This window comes from Podarcis muralis, chromosome 6, assembly GCF_964188315.1.
Source record: "Podarcis muralis chromosome 6, rPodMur119.hap1.1, whole genome shotgun sequence".
Classification (NCBI taxonomy): domain Eukaryota; kingdom Metazoa; phylum Chordata; class Lepidosauria; order Squamata; family Lacertidae; genus Podarcis; species Podarcis muralis.
In genome coordinates this window covers 27681042-27705967 of record NC_135660.1, presented here as the reverse complement: position 1 = coordinate 27705967, position 24926 = coordinate 27681042, and the positions used below count along the sequence as shown (strand labels likewise).

Here is a 24926-nt window from a genome sequence, read left to right as displayed (position 1 = left end):
TGGTCTTATGAATCATTGACCTGGCATTGCACAGCAGCACCTTCAGGCTATGTGGGTATCCCTTGCTGATTCTAGTATCCGTCCGGACAGGACCAGACCCGGAGGCAGGGATAGTCCTCAGACAACGACTAAACCTGCCTCCTCTGTAATGACATGGTCTGGTCTTAGCGTAACTCCTCCTCCTACCCGTGATCACTGAGATCGGTTGTCCCAGCGCATCCCCCTCTGTGGAACATACCCCAGCCATTTTGTTGGCTGGGACCCACTCCTCGGCAGCCCTGACCCTTCCCCTTAAGAACAAAATAAGACCTTAAAACAATAAAAACAAAAACAAACAAACAAACAAAATTCAGAAAACAAAAAGCAATACAAATGAAAAACTATAAAAATTACAAATCCATTAAAATCAAACAAATTCCCAACTAAACATCCATCCCACCCCCATCCCCGTCCCCACATATACAAAAAAATAAAAGGAAAAGGAAAAGGAAAATTTTAAAACATTTTAAAAGGAACTCTGCGCCCCACCGGATCCCCCTGGGCCGCAGCAGCAGTGACAGCAACCGTCCCTGTGAGTCCTGTCAGGCCCTGCCCTGGGCCAGATGGTGAGTGGCAGGAAGGAGCAGGGCCCTCGGACACTCACACAGAAGAGTCCTCCTGGGCAGCAGAACGCAGCAGTCCTTATGAGGCCTCAGGCCCCGCCCTGGGCCAGATGGTGAGTGGCAGGAAGGAGCAGGGCCCTCAGACACTCACACAGGAGAGTCCTCCTGGGCAGCAGAACGCAGCAGTCCCTGTGAGTCCTTCAGGCCCTGCCCTGGGCCAGATGGTGAGTGGCAGGAAGGAGCAGGGCCCTCAGACACTCACACAGGAGAGTCCTCCTGGGCAGCAGAACGCAGCAGTCCTTATGAGGCCTCAGGCCCCGCCCTGGGCCAGATGGTGAGTGGCAGGAAGGAGCAGGGCCCTCAGACACTCACACAGGAGAGTCCTCCTGGGCAGCAGAACGCAGCAGTCCCTGTGAGTCCTTCAGGCCCTGCCCTGGGCCAGATGGTGAGTGGCAGGAAGGAGCAGGGCCCTCAGACACTCACACAGGAGAGTAGTGTACGGAAACACTGTTTACCTTCCCGCCAGAGCGGTACCTATTTATCTACTTGCACTTTGACGTGCTTTCGAACTGCTAGGTTGGCAGGAGCTGAGACCGAGCAACGGGAGCTCACCCTGTCGTGGGGATTTGAGCCGCCGACCTTCTGATCGGCAAGTCCTAGGCTCTGTGGTTTAACCCACAGCGCCACCCGCGTCCCATATTTCAATGGTACTTAGTCCCAAACAAACATGTATAGAATTGCAGTGCTAGCTACCCATCTCAGAGCCTTTGAGCTTTACAGTTTTACTTACTTGGTTTTTATATAATGTTTCTTTCAGGCTGGTGAGAGCATGAATCCGAACATCTACATTCTCATGCTGAATAGCCTTCATGGAGAGCTGTAGCGCTGTCTGCAAGTCTGTGCTCCTGGAAGTCTCCTAAGGCAAAATACATCAGAGTACATGTTTCAATGAACAAACCCATTGTGAAATGTACCAACACACAGTGGGGGATTATCCAACAGTAGTCATACTTAAGTTCGTTGATTTCAATGAGTCTACTCCAACTTAGTTGAGTATATCCCCCAGTTGGTTTTGGTGGGAAAAGGGATGCGGTCTGTGCCATATTATATTGTTCGCACCATGTTTATGCTTGTCTATCATTAGGACAAACACTAATGATAAAGGTAAAGGGAACCTTTATCATTAGGACAAACAGCATGAGGGAATCTTACAGATCAATTTTCAGAAATATTTCTCCCACTAGCAGTGTTTGCACATCATGGTAAATAATAGTTCATGGTTTAGTATGAGCATCATGGTTGCTCCCACTTTACTTCTCCCCTAGTGTAAGCAACAAATCCCGATCCCCGATTTATGGGATTATGGTTTGTTTTGCTTCTAACAAATCATAATTAGTAATCCAACAGCAAACTTTGTCTTCACATTGTAGTTTGGAACGAAACAAACCACCTTTCCTGGTTCGGACAATACACTAAGGCAGAGCTCATGGTTACTCTTCACATTAGAGGAGGAATGAAGCGAGAATTATCTCTATGTTCACTGTAAACCATTGGCTTAACATAGCATGCTAATTGAGCCACTTTTATTTACACAAACACTGGAATGATGTAACTCTTTAGACATCATAGATATCCAACACCCCATTTCCAACTTCAAATGAACATTCTGTTTTTAAATATCAAAACATCACGAAATCTATACCTTTCTATATTCCTGAAGAACGACTTGAATGTCTTTTAGTTCAGGATGGTCAGGCAGAAAATATATTTCATGTAGAAAATCCTGTACTGCATTCCTAATGAAAAAAACAAAATCTCTTACAAAACACTCATGCATCTTTTTTTATTAAAAAAAACAACCCGGTAGTACACTGAAATAATAATAATAATAATTTAAAAACAAACTAAAAGGGAGCTATTTATATAAACTTCAAGACCTGCTATTGTTCCAACCCATATTTGTTCACCGATTTGGTTAGAATTAGCCAAACTATTACAGTTGAGAAAAATCTAGAGATCTTTTATTTTTGTATTCAGATATAGATTTAGACAGGGCTTCAGGGGGAACTCACAGGAACTCCTTTCTGGCACCTCTCAGGTGGGCACCATTGCCATTCTAAGAGAACGAGGGAGGTGTTCATGGTGAACACCTTTTTTTCTAGAAAAATAGCACTGGATTCAGATATATAAAAGCTGGGTTTTGACAAGAGAACCACCTTGTACCCCTACTCTCCAATGCTCTGCTGTTTGCTGCTGACAGGGGGTGGGGGAGGGAGGAAAGTTAAAATAAAAAGAAGCGGCAAACAGCATGAACTTCCCATGAACCTGAATGAAAATGTTGTATTGCCCCCCCCCACCGTATCTGTGAAAGGACCCCTTTCCAATTCACCACCTGTGAAAGTCCTTACTTTGTAACCATGTTTCTTGGGGAAGAAACGTCAGGACTCTGCATAGTTCTGGCCCTTCCACACACCTATCAGAATAATTAATACTGAACAGCATATTTGTAGAATAAATTATGCAAAACAAATAATGCAAAGTTTCTCATTTATGCAGGTCACAAAATTTAAATTACCTTACTACAGATTTATTTATTTTTTAACACCAGAATACAGTGGTACCTCGGGTTAAGTACTTAATTCGTTCCAGAGGTCTGTACTTAACCTGAAACTGTTCTTAACCTGAAGCACCACTTTAGCTAATGGGGCCTCCCGCTGCCGCTGGAGCACGATTTCTGTTCTCAACCTGAAGCAAAGTTCTTAACCTGAAGCACTATTTCTGGGTTAGCAGAGTCTGTAACCTGAAGCGTATGTAACCTGAGGTACCACTGTATACACAATTTTGGCTGCAGCTCTTCTCTAAACTGCTGGTACGATACCACCAAAATCATTATTAAAATGTTTTATGTTAGAATACCTGTTCTCAACGATAAGAAAATGGAAGACGGCTGCTGTTTCTTTCGGCTGAATATGTATGAGGGGCAGCAGAGCGACTATCACGTGACTCAGAAGGGAGCCAAGGTGACTTTGATCCAAGCAGCGCACAAAGCAGTCCCAAGCTCTAAACAAAGAGGACAATTTAAAAAAAACCAAAACTCAGCATCCTAACATACAGAGCATGGCTATATATTTCTCAGTACACAGACACCCCCCCCCCCAAAAAAAATCAATCATGAGATGTCTGCGCCATAATTATTTGCAGTTACTCACACAGGGATTCACCGTAAGTCACAATAAAGCACTTAGACCAGTGATGGCCAAACTTGGCCCTCCAGCTGTTTCGGGACCACAATTCCCATCATCCCTGACCACTGGTCCCATTAGCTAGGGATGATGGGAGTTGTAGTCCCAAAACAGCTGGTGGACCAAGTCTGGCCATCACTGCCTTAGACTGTAGTCATAAATCAGTGCACAGTGTTCTTACCTGCAGCACAACTCGGGGAAATCATCCTTGTATCTCAGCCCCGTCCTGAGTGTTGTCATCATCTTCACTCTTACAGCACTTATATGTTTGGGGCCCATAAGCTTCATTAAAGCCATCAAGCTATTTAAGGCCTGCAGTTGAAAAGAAGAAAGAAGAATTATTATTTTTAACAACCAAGCTGCATGATAAAAGTATGTAACTGTTCACCACCCTTTAGCCTCTTTTGAATTTGGACTTCTATCTTTTTCCGCCAGGCTCCAAAGAAATCTAGCACTGTCCCAGCTTCTTCCTTAATCCCAGAATGGTACCCATGTCAAATGAAGCTACACATAGGGGTTCTACACCCAGACGGAGTTCACTCACCATTTTCTTATCTTCAATTCCTATGCTGGAGCTTAACAGCTGCATGTTGAAGAAGGCCAAGATGCCCAGCAATTTTGGTTGCAGGTAATCAGCCTAGATAGTCATAAAAATAGTACTCTGAAAATATTCCACTTTGAAACACATTACTAAGAGAACCCCACAGCACATCCACTCTTTAAATATATAGTTGATGTGCAAAATAATGTATGGTAAAATACTACCTTTGCACACCCGCTCTGGAAAATTAGAACTTCCCAGGGTCCAATGAACTGCTGATCTTTCTTAATCAAGGAGTTCATGCTTTCAAACATAATCTGGTTGGTCCAGTGCAGTTCTGCATTTAAACAAAGCTAATATGCTTGGGATGTTAGGTCCGTAACTAATTACTTCCCACTAGTAACTTCCATAGCAAAAAACCCACAACCAGCTGCTTGTTCAATCTGCTGATTTTGCTCACGATATTGAGCTCTTCTGAAAGATTCACTCATATTCTTCTTGTGGGCTTCCCAGAGGTATCTGGCTGGTCACTATGGAAACAGAACGCTGTACTAGATGAATCTTTGGTCTTATCCCACAAGGCTCCCTTTTAATGTTGTGAAAACTCTTCCTGACATGCAAAGAAACTCTTCCTCTCTTCTATATACTTAATGGCATACCATAATACAAGACCAAAAGCCATCCTTTCCTTCTAAAGTGATACAGTGGTACCTCGGGTTAAGTACTTAATTCATTCCGGAGGTCCATACTTAACCTGAAACTGTTCTTAACCACTTTAGCTAATGGGGCCTCCTGCTGCCGCCGGAGCACGATTTCTGTTCTTATCCTGAAGCAAAGTTCTTAACCTGAAGCACTATTTCTGAGTTAGCAGAGTCTGTAACCTGAAGCGTATGTAACCTGAAGCGTATGTAACCTGAGGTACCACTGTACAAAGACAACTGTGATGGCACTGCTACTTGCCATTCGTTCGGGAGAGGTGATGTCCTTTGGTCCTTGATAAGGGTCATCGTTGGAGGCAAATGAAGCCAGAATCGACAAACCATTGAAGACCTGCTGGTAGTGCTCTCCTATACGTAGCAATAATTCATTATGCAATCCCTGGTAGTCCTGTCTCAGCAAACTTCCAAGTTCGATTTCGGTTTCATTCTATGGAACGCAAATGAAAAACAAACGAAGAAATAAAGAATAGACCAGACATATGCACAACAATAAGAGATAATAATACAGAAATGCAAACCCCTAGTCAAGGATTTCAGTGAACAACTGCTATTAACACACATCAAGAAAAGATCTTGGTGCACAAGTTGGTTTTGGTTATGGACAGTGCCGTGCAAAGCTGGTAACAGGCCCAGGCCAGATGGAAAATGTAGGTCTCATTTCAATAATCTTTACCAAAGGGCCCCTTTGCCTCCATCAGGGAGATTCAGAGTAGGGGACCTTCAAAATCGTAGGCCCATGCCAATTAGCCCACTTGCTCCGCCCCAATCTAGACTGGTTATGGATCTAGAAACAGCAGAAACTGTTGACTGAGAATTTTTCTTGACCAGATTAATTTTAGGCATATATTTTTGGTTTCCTGGCTTGTTTGAAACCAGACTATTTTAGGCCCACCAAAAATATTCATTATGCCAATAACATGCTTGCACTGAGTTCTTATCTTGAGAATATAAGTCACTTATTTGTTTATTGCTTCAATATAATCCCCAACCTAATTATTCTTATTTTCCCAAAGCTTCATAGACCAAGTGCAAAACATAACTACCTTGAGATAGTGGAGTGCTCGCTCGAGCTCATCTTTACTACAGAAGCAGACGAGATGAGAGAAGATGTACTTGAAGTTGTTGATGAGGATCTCTCTGCGGTTAACATTTAGCTGTTTCGCTATCGTTCGAATAAGCACAGAGGCTGCAGGGCTAGCCTTGGCAGCAAGGTCAGGCAGAAGAACTTGGAGAGTCCGCTGGCAAAATAGAGAGACAGCCAAAATGAGCTTTGACACCTCATTTCTTTCCCCTTGTGCAAGTGAAGGTGCACATTTGCTTGTGGTTAAGAGTGATAAGCTCCAAACTTACTGGCCTGAAAGGGCACATACAGAAAGCCAGACAAATAACTTTTCAACGATGGTGAAAACCTCAAACAACCAACACTGGGAAATCCCTACAGTTAGTAAGTTTCATGGGTTTATTTCGAAAAGAATCGGCATCTTTCACAAAACACAATAGACTCCAAGCTAAAATAACCCTTCCTATAAAAATGCGGAAGAAGGCAAAATATGTGGCAGAGGGAAAGGCCTGTGGGAAAAAGGAAACCTTTTTCTCGGCTCCCCTTTTGCTTGGGGAAATAAGCTACCTCACAGTTGTTGCTGGGGTGATAAAATGGGTGTGTGGGTAGCAGAACCACATATAGCACCTTCAGCTCCTTGCGGAGAAAGGTGAGCTAAAAATGTAATAAATGAAAAAAATGTAGGAATCTTACCAATCTGCATAATCATCCCCAGTAGTACCAAAAAATTATGAAGGAAGAATTGAGAAAACTGAGATGGGAAACACATGCAAAGACTTATTCTTACTCTGGAACAGGCATCCCCAAACTCAGCCCTCCAGATATTTTGGGACTGCAATTCCCATCATCCCTAACCACTAGTCCTGTTAGCTAGGGATGATGGGAGTTGTAGTCCCAAAACATCTGGAGGGCCGAGTTTGGGGGTGCCTGCTCTGGAATATACCACCATCAACTTACACTGAGAAAACGATTGAGGTCTGGAAAATCAAAAACATTGGCAATTTCAGATAACATGTCCAGGGCAGCTTCCCTTTGATGAGCAATTTCTTGTTTCTGTACTTCGCTGCTTTGGCCGGGAGTGTTACAAATCATTGTCGACTGCCTGGAGTGCAGAGATTCCACTAAAAACTAAGAATTGAAAGATACATTTCACTGTTATTTCTCTCATACAGAAATTAGAATTCTTACTTCAGGACAATTATGCCAGACATAAACATTCAGCTGACTAAAGAGCAAAGGTATTGGTTTTTGTTCTTTACAATCTGGAGCCGCTTACAGTTCTGCTAATGAATGTTGTCCCCACTAGAAAACCCCTGCCAAACGCAAAACAATTAAGATCCAACTGTCCTGCCAACACTGAAAATATTAGCATAGAAATGGTTTTAACAGCTTTGACTTTAGAATCGTCTTTGTCTTGATCCAAGACTGAACAAAATTATCCAGGTCTCCAGCCATAACTAAGAGACAAGAGTGGGCTGCAGGGTCACACACTCCCTTTCGAACCCATGTCTCCACTCATGCTAATTGCTTTCATTTTATACCATGATTAAGTTTACATCTACACCAACCAAGGGACCTTCTTTAACCAAGGTTTGCAAGCCATGGTTAACACAAATCATGGTTAGGGTATGTGTAACTCTTAACTACAATCCTTCCCCACAGTGGGCAAGAGGAATATGTGTACATTAGGGGAGAAGTTGTGAGCACATGATCTTGTAGCCCTCTACGGTACGTTAAGCAATTAAAAGGTTAATGCAATGTATTCTTCCTATATTATTCGGGCTTCTTACCTGGCAGATTGGTTTCTTGTATTGACTGAAAAAGGCTTGCAGCTTTATAGACTTGGTGGCAGCCAAAGCTCTGATTTCTGTATATGCTGCTCCAGCCACAGAGGCCGATTTGGACAACAAGCAATGCAACAAGTGCAAGAGTGCAAAGGGCACCAAGCTCCCTTTCGTTGCCCTTACAAAGTAAAAGGGGGAAAAGACAGACATTGCTTGAAAGTAACACAAATGCACTAGATAGTTCATGCCTGAAACCTTTCAAGTAAAGACATTTATCACAGATTTGAATTGATTCTACATATGTGCTGGTTTATTTTTATTTATTTTTAAAAATCGAATCCTTTTTTATATGTGCATAAGTTTTCTCTGGGTGGCGCTGTGGGTTAAACCACAGAGCCTAGGACTTGCCGATCAGAAGGTCGCGGTTCGAATCCCTGCGACGGGGTGAGCTTCCGTTGCTCGGTCCCTGCCCCTCCAACCTAGCAGTTCAAAAGCACGTCAAAGTGCAAGTAGATAAATAGGTATCGCTCCGGCGGGAAGGTAAACGGCGTTTCTGTGTGCTGCTCTGGTTCGCCAGAAGCGGCTTAGTCGTGCTGGCCACATGACCCGGAAGCTGTACGCCGGCTCCCTCGGCCAATAAAGCGAGATGAGCGCCGCAACCCCAGAGTCGGTCACGACTGGACCTAATGGTCAGGGGTCCCTTTACCTTTAAGTTTTCGCTGTCATTATATACAAAATTGTTCTGTAAATTGCTACGGGGTGCCTCATGGAAAGTGATTCATAAAGAAAGTAACTGATAAGAATATTCCATAACTCAGAATAAGTCTCCTGAAACCAGAATACTTAAGAGAAGTTAGAAAAGAAGACACTAAAACGTACCTTCCAATATCACCCGTTGTGAGAATCAATGTATCCTTCAGCTCACTATTTTTTGATATTTTAGCATTTGTGTAAGCTTCTTTCATTCTCGAAACGAAGAGCTGAAACAGCAAATTTGAAACGATATGCATTCATTATTGTGATTACATATCAAGGTTGCTCTCTCTTTCAGGCTTCAAGATACTTAAGAAATTCACCTCTTTAATGAAATCTTCCTCAGAGTCTGAAGAATCCAGTATGTATTTGATGCAGCCACTAAAGGCTATTCTTACATCTTTGTCGGGATCTTCCATTAGCTTTAAGAAAGCCCCAACAATCGCTTTTACATTTAATTCATCTTTTTTGAAGTCCAGGTGTTTACAAAGGAGAGGAATGTTCTCTATTAATACTAGAAGAACAAGAAACAGAAACAATACATTCAACAATTTTTGTTTATCGTAAGACCAAAGTTAACACGACATGGCGCAATACCATATTTTATACATCTTAAAATTTCTTTTTTAAAAAAATCAAACATGTATAATTTGGGTTACCTCAAATTACAATCATGTTCACAAAAGATAAAAATATTTAAGACAGACTATGAAGTTCACTCACAAATATTTTGACATGTTATTAAGTACTTTTTGAAAAAGCAACAACATTCTAGTTTAGATTTCAAAACCTGGATAACACATACAGATTAGACAAAATATATTGCATCTCCTCTTACATTTTAGCGCAGGAGACCACAGGCCACATTGATTAACAAGCCCTGTCCTTCTGGAAGGACAAAGAAGTTGCCTTCCTTATTTCCTGGTTGAATAACTTGAAATGTAAGAAGTACCATGGATTCGCCTTACAGTGAGACATGGGGAAGGACAGTGGAGACCCAGAAATTTGCATGTTATTTGCTCTCCCATTTCTCAATGAAAGGGTTCCAGGGAAGAACAACCTCTCAGAGTATTGTAAAAGAACAATGTCAATCAACATTTGGTGATCTCCTTCTACCGGTCCACAAGAGAAAGTGTCCTTTCATACTGCATCACAGTGTGGTACGCTAGTTTGACATCAACTGATAGGAAGCGCCTACAGAGGGTGGTGAATACAGCACAAGATATTATGGGCTGTCCCGTGAATCCGCTGGATGAAATAGCGGAAGAACGTTGCCTCAGGAGAGTGAGGAAAAGTCTCAGGGATGATTCACACCCTGGCCGGCACTTTCTTGATCTCCTGCCCTCAGGCAGAAGATATAGAAGCATGATTAGCCGCACCAACAGGGTAAAGAACAGCTTCTATCCGTGGGCTGTTAGGCTGCTGAATGAAAAGATAACAGGGCAACTGACTTTCGGGTTTGGTGTGTGTGTGTCAGTAAATGAGGGGAATTAAGATTAAGAGAGCTGAGTGGGGGGTGCTCGTGAAATCTCACTGTATACAAGTTGTACAAGTGACAATAAAGTATTTCAATCAATTTCAATTTCCCAAGAAGAACAGCATCTGCTACACTGAAAGCAGCACACTGACTCTTGTACTGTGGAAGGGTGAGCAATGAGACCGTGTTGCAGAAGGCACTGGGGTGCTCTCTCATTTCCCAAAGAAAGAGGTATCCTTCTCACCAGCCATGCTTCACACCTTGCAGGTGTGCCTCCCTATCAACTCTTTGATCCAGAAGAATGGTCATAAAGCTCTTGCAAGCAAGGAACTCCGCACAAACATCCACGCTTCCATACCTGTCACTGGATCAACTTTAACACCTGCTAATAGGAAGCTTGGGTGCTATGACAGCTAAGTAGCCAAATCAGAATTATTGAGGGTACTCAGTCTACTCAGGTGCCACAAAAATTTTGAGGGTCTTTTGTGGGCGGGAGTGGGAAAGAGGGCAACTGAAAACCACAAAGAGAGATGGAATGGAGAATCCCGAAAGAAGGCACAACTGGCTGGCGCATAGAATAAGAGCACTTCACTTTATTATGTTGTGTTTACCAAGTAAAATAACTGCAGAAACAACATGCAAAAAAGAGACAGGAAAATAATACAGTGTATGTTTAAAGAACTTACCAAGCTTGACTGAACTGGCTACATTGCTTTCAAGAAGATTTAAAAATGGCTTAAAGACATCTGCTCTTACAGCACACATTTGCTCGGAAGAAGTCACGGTAACTTTGCTACAGAGGATGTCACAACTTTGGGGCTCGATGCCAGGTTTAGTTGTGGAAGGTCTTATACTGAAGTTGCCAGAAAGACAGCAAGCCAGTTTTCCAATGATGCTGGCATAAGCTTTTTGGACTAACAGAGATTCATCCCCTATGTGGTCTCTGAAATAAAAAGAAGGGTCCGGTGCTTTTTCTACATATAACCTTATTCTTACAACAGTAAATGCTGCTGGATGCACCACTTTCAAAAGAAACCTAAGAGTGGTGTCCAATTAAGTACTTCTGTTAAGATAAGGATTTCCGCTTGTGCTATAGAACGTGCCCTCTCTCTCACCCCTCTCCTGAGGGTTGCGGAAAATCCCAGAAATATTTAGGGCAGCGGATGGGAAGGAGTAGGAAGGGAAGTTCTACTGCACAGCCAAAAGTCCTTGCATTAGTGGAGCTGCATCCAGACACCCTAGCAGGTCCAGAAAAGGAATACAGTGGTACCTCGGGTTACATACGCTTCAGGTTGCATACACTTCAGATTACAGACTCCGCTAACCCAGAAACAGTGCTTCAGGTTAAGAACTTTGCTTCAGGATAAGAACAGAAACCTTGCTCCGGCAGTGCGGCAGCAGCAGGAGGCCCCATTAGCTAAAGTGGTGCTTCTGGTTAAGAACAGCTTCAGGTTAAGAACGGACATCCGGAATGAATTAAGTACTTAACCCGAGGTACCACGGTACAAAGACACTCATGTTATGGAACACACTTCCTATATACAGGCGACAGAAAAAGTAGCATGGCCTGTCATACATTTCCATCCTCTCTACCATATCCCACCTCAGCTGCACCACTCATATTTGACAAGGTCTTTGTACGATCTATTAGCTGGCAGATCATTCTTCCCTTCCCCAACTTTATTTGGAATTACAACCACTACTTACAGGAAAGATCCAAGCAAAGTGGTGGAGGATTTTGCATCTGACTGGTGTAACAGGAAAGGAAACCCTTTAACACAGTTAGCTCTGATAATTTCATGCGGACTCTGCAGGGTACGCTGATATAAAGAATCCCTCCACTTCAGATGTAATAATCTTCGTGGAATTAGAGAAAGAAGAAACACGCAAGTCGACTGAATCTCAGGTGCTAAAAGGGAAGAAAAAAATACAAAAGCACTGTAAGGACAACAATCTAGCCTTTTTAAAATGGCACCCACATATTTTATTTTAAAAAATTATAAACCACTTGCTAAAAACAAAAAACAATCTCCAAGCAGTATACAAGTCTAATTACATACAAAAGATATACATACACCATCAATAAATATATAGATCAATAAAGCACTGAAAACAAATTTACACCTCATAAACACCCCTAATTATCAAACTGCTGCAAGTTCAGAAGCACAACTGTATATTATTTCATACTGCAGTCATTAAGGCCAATATTTTAAAAGCTAAAGCTAAATAAATGGTTACACAGGTCAGGACACATTATATCCTTGATTTTCCACAAATAGTATATGGACTTTTAAGCATTCAAACTGGAAAGTTTCTTTTCAGTAGAGGACAGCAGAGTTATCGAAGTGCAAGTGGCGAGTTATTTACACTCTGACAATATCATATTTGTATTAATGCAGTATGTTGGCCATGGGGCTCTCTGTGTACTTGGCACAGAGGCTTCAGTTGTGGGGAAAGTAGTGTGGTTAGAAAACAGACTGGAACATACCTCACCAGTCTTAACACAAATGCACCAGCTCCCAGGCCATTTTCAGGCATGAGTCAAAGTGTTGGTTCTAAGCTTTAAACACTCTGAACAGCCTTATTTCCATGCATAAACCAGTCTCAGCATTCATCTCATCCCTCAACACTTTGATCTTTCGAGGTAAGTCAGGTGATGACCCAAGACAGGGCCTTTTCGCCTATGGCACCCTGAGTCTGGAATGCTCTCCTGAGAGACTTGCCTGGGACTGACATTAAATATCTTTTAAGATGAAGCCCTTTCTATTTGCCCAGACCTTTTACACATTTTAGTGTTGGCTGTATTTTAACTTAAATGTCGCTGGCATATTTTGTAAACTGTTCTGCTTTTTAAAATTTTGTTGTTCCATCACCACTGTTGTTTTTCTTTGCTGATAGCCACTTCTAGAAACCTTGGGGAGAATGATAGGGTGGAAACATGAATAAATTTCGAAGCAAAATGTAGGTTTTTTTACTTACAAAAATGGCTTGAAGTATGTTTACTCAATACAAGAAGATCTGAATTAAGTGCAGGCAACTTGAATGAAGGGTCACTGGAGTAGCTGGAAATCCATGGCAGACATAGTATTCCAAGTAAATTTTCAATAATCTCATCGCTAAGCTGGATTTTTACTTTTAGAGGAAAAAAACAAACACAAATTCAGGTGGCTTATGAAACAGATCTACATTGCTGATAAAATGACGGCATCATGTCATTGTTAAGGTAAAGGTAAAGGTAAAGGTACAGGACCCCTGGGTGGTTAAGTCCAGTCAAAGGGTGTGACGCTCATCTCGCTTTTCAGGCCGAGGGAGCCAGTGTTTGTCCACTGACAGCTTTCCGAGTCATATGGCCAGCATGACTAAACCGCTTCTGGCACAATGGGACACCGTGACAGAAACCAGAGCACACGGAAATGCCATTTACCTTCCCGCCAGAGCGGTACCTATTTATCTACTTGCACTGGTGTGCTTTCGAACTGCTAGGTTGGCAGGAGCAGGGACCGAGCAATGGGAGCTCACCCCGTTGTGGGGATTCGAACTGCTGGCCTTCTGATCAGCAAGCCATAGGCTCTGTGGTTTAAACAAAGGTTAAAATACTTAAATGGATTAAAATTTCCTCATGTTTATAAGCATCTGGGTAGCCTTGTCTAAACAAGATTGTTTTTATCAGGCACCGAAAGGAGTACAGCAAATATGCTTGCTTGATATTAAAATGAACCTAGCAGAAAATTTTTGAAGTGTGCAAATAGTATGGAAAATGGCAAGTAAAAACAGCTTCTTTTTTTAAAAAAAATCATTGTCTTTTACTCACTTTCACTTAAAGAGTAAAATGCCAAGAACTGCAGGCTCACAGATAATTTATGTACGCAAGGCATAGGCACTACACAACAATTGGACTCACTTTTTAAAGATGCTTTCGAATTGCTAGGTTGGCAGGAACTGGGACAGAGCAACAGGAGCTCACTCTGTCGTGGGGATTTGAACTGCTGACCTTCTGATTGGCACTGACCACAGTGCCAGACCACATACTTGCCATGCCTCAAGTCTCAAATTTAATCCCTGGCACATTAAGATGAAAGCATCCTAGTTACACTATGAAGACCTCTGACTAAAGACTTTAGAAACCAGCTGTCTGTCAGAGCAGACAGATCTGGGCTAAATAGACAAATGACCCAAATCAGAATAAAAGTATCTGTACTGGAACTGTATTGATTTTATATGTGTGGTGGTGGAGTTTTAAATTGTGTGTGTGAATATACACACTCTTGTTTTTATGCAATTATTCTATATATGTTTCTATATGTTTCAGGATGCTTCATGGGAAGCGTTTCATGAGTGAAAAAAGTAAATAAATAAATAATAATAATAATAATAATAATAATAATAATAATAGGGGATTTTGCACAGCTGCTTAGTTTTACATTGTCCAGTGAGATACAAATTAGTTGCTAAGCAGTAAATACCATCATCAATTAGTAAATTCAAAGACTGTATATACTTTTGTTCAAAAGATTATAAACATTAATTTATTTCTGGTATCAGCCTTAAACATTTAGTGTTCTCAAAAAATTATTCTCTCTTATTGCAAAACTATCATGCTTCTGTTTCCCGAACCATTACAATTTAATATAGCAATTCTATCTGGCAGTTGCAGCAAATTCTCAGCATTTTCCTATCCTTTCTTTACTTCTTTGATTATATTGTCAATTTAATTATGACAACACAATCAATCCATCAATCATATTATTTGTATGCCGCCTTTCTAGAGTTAAAACTATGCTCAAGGCAGCTTACAACATATAAAAATTTACACAGCTACAAACATAGCAAAGGTAGTCATAAACAATAAACAAAAATCAAGAAGTATACAACCAAATTGAACAATGTTCTATGAGAACTAATTGCACCATTTATCCTTTATTAGTTAAATAACAGCTTTTTTTCAGAAGTGTATCATTTGTTAACAAGTGTTATTACGTTAAATGGCATCTTACCTTGCATATAAAGTAAAGCATCAATTATTTTCACGACTCTTTGAATCACCGGTTCTAGGTCAACTATCCGTGAAGCAGGATCTAAAAGCTTCCAACAAGCTTTAAGTGCTCTCATGATAAATTCTGATGATATCCAGGTTAACTGGACATGCTCCCCTGATTCTGAAGGCCAAACAGTATTATTATGTTTATGGTTGCGTAAACCAACTTGATGGTGTATGCTGTTAAAGAAAAGAAGTCAGCTGGTTACTGAAATGGCTTAATCATATGACATGTTTGATTTCAGTCAACTGCTGTTCTCACAGCTCAAGAACGGTGTCTAATCACTTCTCAGATCTGCAAAGAATCCTTACACAACACAATCCATTTTACAGCTCTGCCACATGTCCAAATCTTCAAAATGCACTCAAAGCCCTCTCCCACACAAAAGATCTAGATTTATGCTATGTGGAAGAGCATGTTTTAAAAATACCTTTTAGCCAACTCAAAGGCTGACCTACCAATGAGCAGGGTGAGTTTTGGTACAGTGTCTGGTCAACAAATCCACTGTCATTATAACTTTGTAGTTTACAAAGACCGGTAATTTTACCTGCTGAAATTTTGTGTAGAATGCACTGTGCACAGGACACCTAGTTGAATTATTAAAGCAATTCCTTCTATGCTTTGTAGAAATTCCACCGGAGGAAGGTCTTGTTCCAAAAGCAAGAGGAGAGATTCTACTTTCTTGATTATAGCGCTCCACAGTGTGCTCTTCATTTTCATATTCACAGGACCGGGGCTACAAACCAATCAATTTTAGAACAATGCAAATAATGTTATAAAATAAGAATGTTTTAGAATCATAGAATTTGTAGTGGGAAGGGACCACAAAGGTCATTTAGTCCAATCCCCTGCAATGCAGAAATATTTTGCCCAATGCGGGTCTTGAACCCATGTCCTTGAGATTAGGAGTCCCATGCTCTACTGATTGAGCTATCCCTTTAAAAAGAAATTTGTGTGGTGCTATACAGTGTCTTTCTGGGGGATGCATACCCCTAAACATTTTGTGAATCTATGTTTGGCCTCATTGAGGGGCCATATTTCAATATGAGTAGGGAAATGAGAGCACCCCTAAACACTTTTTTAGGGGGGGAGCACTCGTGCTATACAGTACAAACTGACAGATGTATCCAATGTTAGTCCTATTCAGAATAGACCCACTTAAATTAATGAACCTGTTTGTAACATCCGTTAATTTAAAATGGTTGCATCCAACAAAATTGGCTCATTACTGCAAGAAATTCTGCTTGCACAACAGAACTCCTCCTCTCTCTCCTCTCCCTATACGCCTTCACCACCCCCCACCCCAAATCTGCTCCGCAGTGCTGGGAGGAATGCCCAGAACAGATTTGGAAGCACGTAGGGATGCATTGTGCAAATGAAACTTATTACACTAATGAGATAATTTCATTGTATACAACCCAATAGATCTTCTCTGAGTAGGACTAACATTGAATACAACCCTGAATGTGGAAAAACATTAGGAGAAAATAGCTAAATTGAACCAGATATTTACTCCTTACCATGATACATGATAATTAAAAAAGTATACTGACATACATCATAGGAAATTGAGGGGAAAGCAATTTTCAACCGATTGTGGGTTGGTCAAAAAAAGTGTGGCGTATAAGCTAAGTTTGTCTAATACTCAATAGAAAAACAAGTTGGTTGAAAATTGGTTTCCTTTTGTGATATTTTGCAACATCAGGATAATATTCAACCTTTTTTTCCCTTTTGCTCCATTATAAAAACTCTGCTTTGTTTCCTCCCTTTTTTAAGTTTATTGCTTCACTCTGTGTAAATTCATATGCCCTTGTGTGATTATCACATAGTTTTCATTTTGACAGCCTGAAGAATAACTGTTTGGTTTTTATTTATATATATATATATATATATATATATATATATATATATATATATATATACACACACACACACACACACACACACACACACACACACTTAATTTCCTTAGAAATTGATGTATATCTTAATGTTCAAAATGCAAGGAAATATTACATTAGAATACATGAGTTTAAGCTGCTAAATTATGCTGCCGCACTGAAGCATTATACAATTTTGGCAAGTAAGGCTGCTGCATTTGTGTTTTCCCCCAAACCATCCTTGTGTTTTATTCTAGTCACGGTATCCCAGCCTATATGGACGGGGGGAAATGCAGGAGCAATCCACTGTATAGCATAATTGAAAGCATAGCTAAAGCAGAAGTGAAGACAAGGCTTTCAAGACCACATCAATTCCATCAATTGCTTATTGCATTATTAGCTACAATTCTCTAGAAATTACTAAGTGAACCATCATACTCTGGTAGAGCTGCTGACTTCTTAGGGTGCTTTAAGGATAGACTGAGACGCGGTCTTTTTTCTGGAACTTCATCACTACTGCTGCTTCCTCCATCAGTATCAGATGTCTCTGGATTCTTGCTACACTGCAGCTCCTGAATGATCTCTTCTGCTTCTGTCACCAAGGCTGCATAAAGCGGACTCAGCAGATACTAAGGAAGATAAACACAGACACACCTCAATAATGCTGCAGAACTTTATGAAATGGGGGGTGTGTGTGTGTGTGACCATAAAAATCATACTTTCGTTGCCTTGCTACACATACCCAGACATTATGTACATTTGCTTTTTAAGCTGTTGGTTTGATCTTTGATAATTTTGTTGTCTGCTGTTTTAAAGCCTGTTTTTATTATTGGGGTTTTTTAAATTTATTGTTACTACTTGTCGATTTTTTACGGAACCACAGAGACAAGTAAAAATAGTATATCCAACTAAACGTATTAAATAATTACACCAAATCTGAAATCTAGATGTCACAGGGAGAGATATCTGTAAATACGAAATAAAACCCCACCATATGGAATAAAACTGATGAGAATCTTGCTATCACTTAGAGACCCATAACAGTAATGCAAACAACACTGAGCTGGAGGGACCAATGATTTGACTTGGCCTATGTTCCTATGTTTGAGCGTTCTCTGAAAATATATCCCACTCCCCCTGTGTCTTAAAATCTGTGCCCTTCAACCTAAGCCACCAAGCAAATTTTTCATTGTTGTTGTTTTTTCCATACAACTCACCTCCTGCTCCACCTGGCTTCCAACTACCGCGAAAAAAGATCTGCAGATGCTGTTAATACAGGTCTTTCTAACTGGAACAGCAGATTCATATCCAGCTGGCACAAACTTCATGAAATACTGCAGTATGTGGCATAGCACTCCTTTCATCTTCTCAGACTGAAGAAGCCTCAGCACATCAGCTTCAAACAACACATGGAGCTTCTCCAGGAGTGTGTTTAGATAAAGAGGCTCAATGTTCCGATAGGAATGCGTTTCAAAAGGAAACAGGGTTCTCACCAATATTAACAAGGGTTCCTCATATAGTTCCAGCTCTTCAGCGTCCATTTCAAGGAGGAACTGCAACATACTCCCCAAAACTGAGAAGAAACTGCTGGCTAGCTCTTCTGGAGGCCCTCCAAGCTGCACCAATTCTGTTAGGAATTTCATGCTCAAAACTTTAACTTTTGGAGTACCGTACTCCAACAAGGAGCACCCTGTTGCCCAAAGGGTCACATCTTGTGGTTTAAAAAACACGTAAGAAACTATCTCAGTAAGAATCCCCATCAGAGTTACCTCCAAGCATTCTACATTTCTCATGCCCGTTAACTGTAGTTGGACAGAACTTAAAGAGCCCAGGGGTACATTGGGGTTGCATGAAAACCTTTTCACAGTCACAGGCCAGCTCAATGAAGCCTGCTGGAAGTGCACTGACACATTTCTTTCATGGAGTAAAATAAGATCTTGAAGAAGATGCAGCAATTCTCTCGTCAGTAAGTCGAATATGGCACAGTTCTTGACTTTGAAAAGGCATAGTAAGGAACAAACTACAGTACTGATGTTCTCGTGCAAAATCTGGCAGTTTGGGGCGGCAGCAACTCTCAAAAGCCTTGCTGTGATCCAGTAGCTAAATTCTAGAAGAAGAAACAGAGAGAGAAAATATTAAGATTTTAGTCCTATGCTCACTTTGAATACAATGTAACTTACTTTTGGGTAAACTGGTACATGAGCAGGCTGCAAATCTTGTAGCACATGATGCACCTTAAAGATGTTCCAATGATCAGTAAAACAAGTGTTGCTTCATTGGGCTTTGCACAGCTGTAGTTTCATTTCCCCCTCCAAGTTTGGTTTGGAGTTGTTACATTCCTGCTGACCACTTTTGGTTCTGTTGATTTTTAAACTTTATTTTATTATTTGTTTTAATACGTGTGTGTGTGTGTGTGTGTGTGTGTGTGTGTGAGAGAGAGAGAGAGAGAGAGAGAGAGAGAGAGAGAGAGAGATCTTTCTGTATACAATGGAAGCTTTTTTTCAGAAAAGCAGTCTATTAATAGAAATAAATATTAGTTAAGAGGACTCTAGAAAACAAAGGTGTCTCAGTCAAAGTTTTTTTGGGGGGTGGGGTTATAAACAAGAATAATATTATACAAACAAGTATACCAAGTTTTCTCATGTTGTTTGTATATCACAAAAATAGCATAATAAATGTGGAAAAATATCTACAACACATGTTTCATTATTACTGCTCTTGGTTTATGAATTGGTTTAAACAATTAAGAAGAAGAAGAAGAAGAAGAAGAAGAAGAAGAAGAAGAAGAAGAAGAAGAAGAAGAAGAAGAAAAGGAAAAGAAAAAAGGGGTGGGGAGGGGCGAGTGTTGTGGGGTGGTTATGCTTCTGTTATTCTACTTAGTGGGGGCGTGTCAGTGTTATTTGTATGGGTTCTCTTACTATTCACTTGTTGTATGTCCTTGGTGGTGAGAGAGGTTGGGGGTGGGCTTAGGGTGTGGTTGGTTGTCTTGATTTCAAACATAAAAATGAAGCATCAGTCAGATGCAACGCAGTTCCTTTTCTGAGTCCATCTTTCAATCTAAGTATTTACCAGTGGCACATTAGACCACAGCTCTCTGCTATGACCTCAAAGAAGTGTGTAACATAATCCTGAAAGTTCTCTGAAAAAATATTAAACTGCACCAAATTCAAGTCTCACAAAAATGAAATTTTCACTGTTTAAAACCTTTGATTTTTCCATACTGTCCATTTTAAAGCACATAATATTTCACAAGAAAAAAAAATTCAAACTGAGGACACTGAAGTTAGGCTGTACACCTTACTGACAGGAGCAATCCTAGGTATATATAACTCAGAAGTAAATCTCATTGGGTTCAATGGGGCTTACTCACAAGCAAGTAGTACAAGATTAAAATCGTAATCAGCGGTAGAGCATCTGCTTTGCATGCAGAGGGTCCTGAGTTCAATCTGTGGTATATCAATTTAGGGCTAGGAGGTAGCTCTGTCTAGTAGAGATGCTGCCATCCAGTGTAGACAATATTGAGCTAGATGAGCTGACTCAGTATGAGACAGCTTCCTAAGTTCTTATTTTAAGTACCTAAGGGGTTATTACAATTTGCAGTTACATATGCAGTAAAAATGGTACAGCGGTATCTCAGGATGCGAACAGGATCCGTTCCGGAGCCCCGTTCGCATCCCGAATGGAATGTAAGACGCCACAGCGCGTCTGCACGTGTACAGGTCGCGTTTCGCTGCTTTCGTGCATGCGCGTGATGTCATTTTGACCGTCTGCGCATGTGCGAGCGGTGAAACCCAGAAGTATCACGCTCCGTTACTTCTGGGTCGCCGTGGAGTGCAAACCAAAAATACTTATCCTGAAGTGTTTTTATCCCGAGGTATGACTGTATTCTGCCTTGTTCTGAACTTCAAGGAAGTAAATAACAGTTCCTTGTCAATGACCCTGACAACCATCCCATGACTTGCTTAAGTGAATCCATTGCCAAATTAGTATTTGAATCCAGGTCTAACCATCAAACAAACCATAATTAACCAGTTAGTCACTTCGAACAAAACAATAAGCTGTGGTTAAGCAGATATGGAAGTGAAAACCTTCTGAACTCTTCCTCATGGCTGTGCTGGAGAAGAGAAGGATGTTTGTGAGCGCACAAGCCCAAGGTTTACTGCAGCTTGCTCTCATCACACTAAATTATGGTTTAGAGTGCGATCTGAACTGGGTCAATGTAAAGAAGAAATCAGTACCTGCGGTGCACACTGTTGTAACATAATTTACCATACCGAATTCCAAGGGTTTTAAAATAAACTCACCGATACAGCTTGAATCAGTGACACTTTCTTGATGAGGTACAGTTATATTTACAAATACAAGCGGGGATGATTTCATGATATGCAGAATAAAATCAAGCAACATCATCGAGCTTGGCTGAGACTCGGTTTTCTTAACAAGTTCTAAAGCCACTGAAAAGAAAACAAGACTCGTGTTATGCCACAGTAAACCTGTTCCAAGACAAATTTAACATTTGCTGTGCTGCAACAAACAATCCTGAACTGCAATAATGTATTCTTAAAAATGAATTTCATACTTTTCAAGGTTTGCTAAACATGGTAAAGAGAATGCTTTCATAATTTCTTCAGTGCTACAGTGACTTACCTTCTTCATAAAGGAGGAGAAACAGGAGCACAGAAACCTGAAGCTCAGGTTTGCTTAATCTCATCACAACAATGGTTTGTTGAAATGCCTGAATTATTTTTGTTTCTCTTTAAAACTCACATACTAAGCTGCAAGTCTATGGATCACACATATTTATCACCAACCAAAACCTGATACAGTAATTGTAACAAATAATATTAAGCAAAATTGGCTGTGTCAGTGAAAAGCTTATTTAAAATGCCCCCTCAAACTACTCTTTCACACTGGAGGAAAGTTAATCTCCCATTCCACTCCAAAAGGGTATCTCCCCTCCCCATTTGAATTGCATTAGTTGCCCCAATATGCATATTCTATCAGAAGGCTTATTTGAGAATTGCCCACTCATCAATATTTGGGAATAGGTCAATGGGGGTCAGATATCATGCAGGGATTGCCCTTTTTCAGATTTTCAAAATATGACCCTTTTAGTATTTAGGCTCTAAATACTAAAGGGGCCTTATTTTTAGTACCTTTACTTACCAACATCTACATCCACAAGGATCCGATCAATGAACTGGCAGAGTATTTGTCTTGGCTTCTGTACCACTGTATTGTATTCCTCTGGAGTAGCCCTGGAAATAAGAATTGTTTTAAAAGTTGCATTCGGAAGATGTGGGGAAGTCCGATTGGAATTGTTAAAGTATTTTGGAAAGTTGGAATTTATGTATACTTTCTTTTTCTTACTTTTACTTTCTACTTTTTATTCTGTAAATTTCTGAATATCTGAAAGAAAACTTAATAAAATATTTTTTTTAAAAAAAATTGCATCTGTGTTTCTGCTTAAATACGTTATTTTAACAATTTAAGAGTCTTTGCACAAGGCAACTATTAGAATCTTTAATATCAGACACAACACCAACTTTCCCTGAAATCTTACTGGGGAAGAACTTCAATTTCTTTTTTTTTACTAGCAAATTATTTCTCAGTTGGCACCAAGTTATCCAAGATGCCTAAATCTCAATCAGACTGTGAAGAATTTCAAAGGAGTACAGCACCTTCAAATTTTGTGTTTAGTCTCTACATAATGGTAAAAAGAATAAGGGTCATTGATTAGATCTAAGGCTGTAGATGTAACCCCACTTTACACAGACTAAGCCCTACTGAATTCAACAGGACCTATTTCTGAGTAGACATTAAATGTGCTGTGTTAGCCAAGCTTATTCATAGCTGATGGGGGGGATGGAGGGGTCAAATGAGAAAACAGCCATTCAGTTGGGCAGTAAAAAGTGCTAACAATTTTCCAGTAGCAAAAGCAGGGCATAACAGTATTACTTCATGCAGGGAAAGGCCTGGTACAGATTTATTTCATGTCAGGGCAGACTTTGGCTAATTAAAATCTTCTTTGAAATATGAAAGAGGAGAATAAAAGGTCTGGTTTTTTTTAATCCAGGCATGTATTGCAAGGAGAATCTCACTGAAACATAATTGAAAAACAGAATCATTTATACTGCAAAATTAATGGGAGTGAAGTTTTCCAATGATGGAAGTATTATATATTAGTATGGAAATATAGCTGTTGGGTTTTTTTAAAAGGTGCTCAAGTCAAAGAAATAAAGTAGCAGGTGGAAAGAGTTCTGACAGGTGTTTAAATTATTTACTTTTACAAGTAAAGCAGCTTAAGTATGAAATAACCAGAAACTTGCTGTTCTTGACTGGTCAAACTGGGGGAACACACCAAGCGAAAGTGGGGAGGGGCTGGAGGTAATTAGCACTTAATTATTGTAATTGGAAATGAAATTACACTATCAGAGTCTACCTAGAAAGCTACTCTTCCCCCCCCCCCCCCCGCCAGCGGAGACACTTTCTCTGTTGCTGGAGGATCAATTGTGGTTCCACGATGGAAACTAAAGGGGCACCTACATTTATTCCTTGCCAGCTTAAATCGGGGATCGGGGTTCCAGCTTCAAACGCCTGAGAATCACTAATGCATTGAGACCCACAGGTATAATAACGTTTTGCTCAGTGCTTTCCCCCCGCCCCCCGGAGGGACGCAGGGGTACGCATACCCCTAAACATTTTGTGAATCTTTGTACTTTTGTTAAAGTCAAATTGAGAGTACCCTTAACGTTTTTTAAAGAAAAAAAGCACTGGTTTGGCTACTTGGCAGGAAAAGGAATGAGGGACGGAACAAGGCCACATCTGTTCTATACTAGTTCTAACTGTCATGGGAATTGCAATTTAGTGCTAGGTCTGTCCGAGGCCTCTAGTATCTCTCTACCATTACAGGGTTCATCACCTTCTCCCAGCCTAGCCTACCTCACAGGGTTGTTGTGATGTTAAAATGGGGTCAATAAATGTATTGACTCTGCTTGGCTCCCTGGGGAGAAGTAAAATTAGGGGCACGGGAGAAGCAAGCAAGCAAAGAAAGGGGGACATTTCCTACTCCAGCAGCTTGGCCTGAGACCTACCTGCCCAGTTCCTTGAGGGCAGGAATCATAGAAGCCATTTCCAGGCTCTGATCTGCCATTGCGCCTGCCTCTCTGTTTTCTTCCGACGCGTCTCCCGCCAGCTCACTTTCGACTTCGCATGGCTCCCGCGGAAGCAGGACGGCGGCTGGTAGGAGGCAAACTTCCTGGAAAGGCGTTTAGTACCGCCCTCTTTTTGCTGCTGTGCAGGGCAGCTTACAGTAGGGACTTCGACGCCGCGCTGCAGTCAAGGACCTTCCTCGGCCAAAACAACGCAGGGATAGATGGGCTGACATTAAATTAATTGCTTTTCTCCGTGCAAGCGGGAAGCAGGGAGAACATTTTGCAGCATCATTGTAGCATTTAGCTATTTAACAACCCGCTCTTGCATGCATATTACACCAAAATTAATTCCACTGCGATGTTCTACGCACGCGCCTTTGCTTCCCCCTACCCGGGGCAAGTGCTGGAAGTGCGCAGCGGGCTTATTTCTGAGAAAGCACGCAAAGAGTCACACTATTTAATCCCACAGCCGGTTGGGGCCGAAACCCTGCGCCTTGCTGGGGTTGCACCCCTGCTGACGGGTTGTGCAACTGCTGCATGCGAAAAGACTTCAGGTCTTGCTGAAAGGGCTGCATGTAAAAAAAACTAAGCAACACGTGTTTCTCATCTTTAAGGGATTTCAGACCTGAAAATGCAAAAAAAATAAATTATTTTTTAAAAGCAATGAATAGGCTA

The 24926-nt window shown here is 40.9% G+C and overlaps 1 protein-coding gene across 4 annotated transcripts in view; it reads right to left on the bottom strand.

Moving 5' to 3' along the window:
- Positions 1-24348, bottom strand: part of ATR (ATR checkpoint kinase) — a 53224-nt gene extending 28876 nt beyond the window's left edge. Inside the window, exons 1-21 of one of the 4 annotated variants that reach the window (XM_028731201.2) lie at positions 24192-24348; positions 22264-22355; positions 21402-21551; positions 18315-19204; positions 17536-17726; positions 15765-15953; positions 15176-15396; positions 13161-13313; positions 11886-12087; positions 10865-11121; positions 9025-9215; positions 8828-8928; positions 7955-8126; positions 7122-7292; positions 6148-6342; positions 5346-5531; positions 4389-4481; positions 4026-4156; positions 3519-3662; positions 2305-2398; positions 1393-1518 (exon numbers count right to left, since the gene is read on the bottom strand). In XM_028731201.2, the coding sequence (XP_028587034.2) occupies positions 1393-1518; positions 2305-2398; positions 3519-3662; positions 4026-4156; positions 4389-4481; positions 5346-5531; positions 6148-6342; positions 7122-7292; positions 7955-8126; positions 8828-8928; positions 9025-9215; positions 10865-11121; positions 11886-12087; positions 13161-13313; positions 15176-15396; positions 15765-15953; positions 17536-17726; positions 18315-19204; positions 21402-21551; positions 22264-22355; positions 24192-24250 (4008 nt within the window). In that variant the 5' untranslated portion in view covers positions 24251-24348. The remainder of the gene's footprint in view (positions 1-1392; positions 1519-2304; positions 2399-3518; positions 3663-4025; positions 4157-4388; positions 4482-5345; positions 5532-6147; positions 6343-7121; positions 7293-7954; positions 8127-8827; positions 8929-9024; positions 9216-10864; positions 11122-11885; positions 12088-13160; positions 13314-15175; positions 15397-15764; positions 15954-17535; positions 17727-18314; positions 19205-21401; positions 21552-22263; positions 22356-24191) is intronic. The other 3 variants (XM_028731200.2, XM_028731199.2, XM_028731203.2) reach the window with 3 other exon arrangements.
- Positions 24349-24926: the final 578 nt, after the last annotated feature.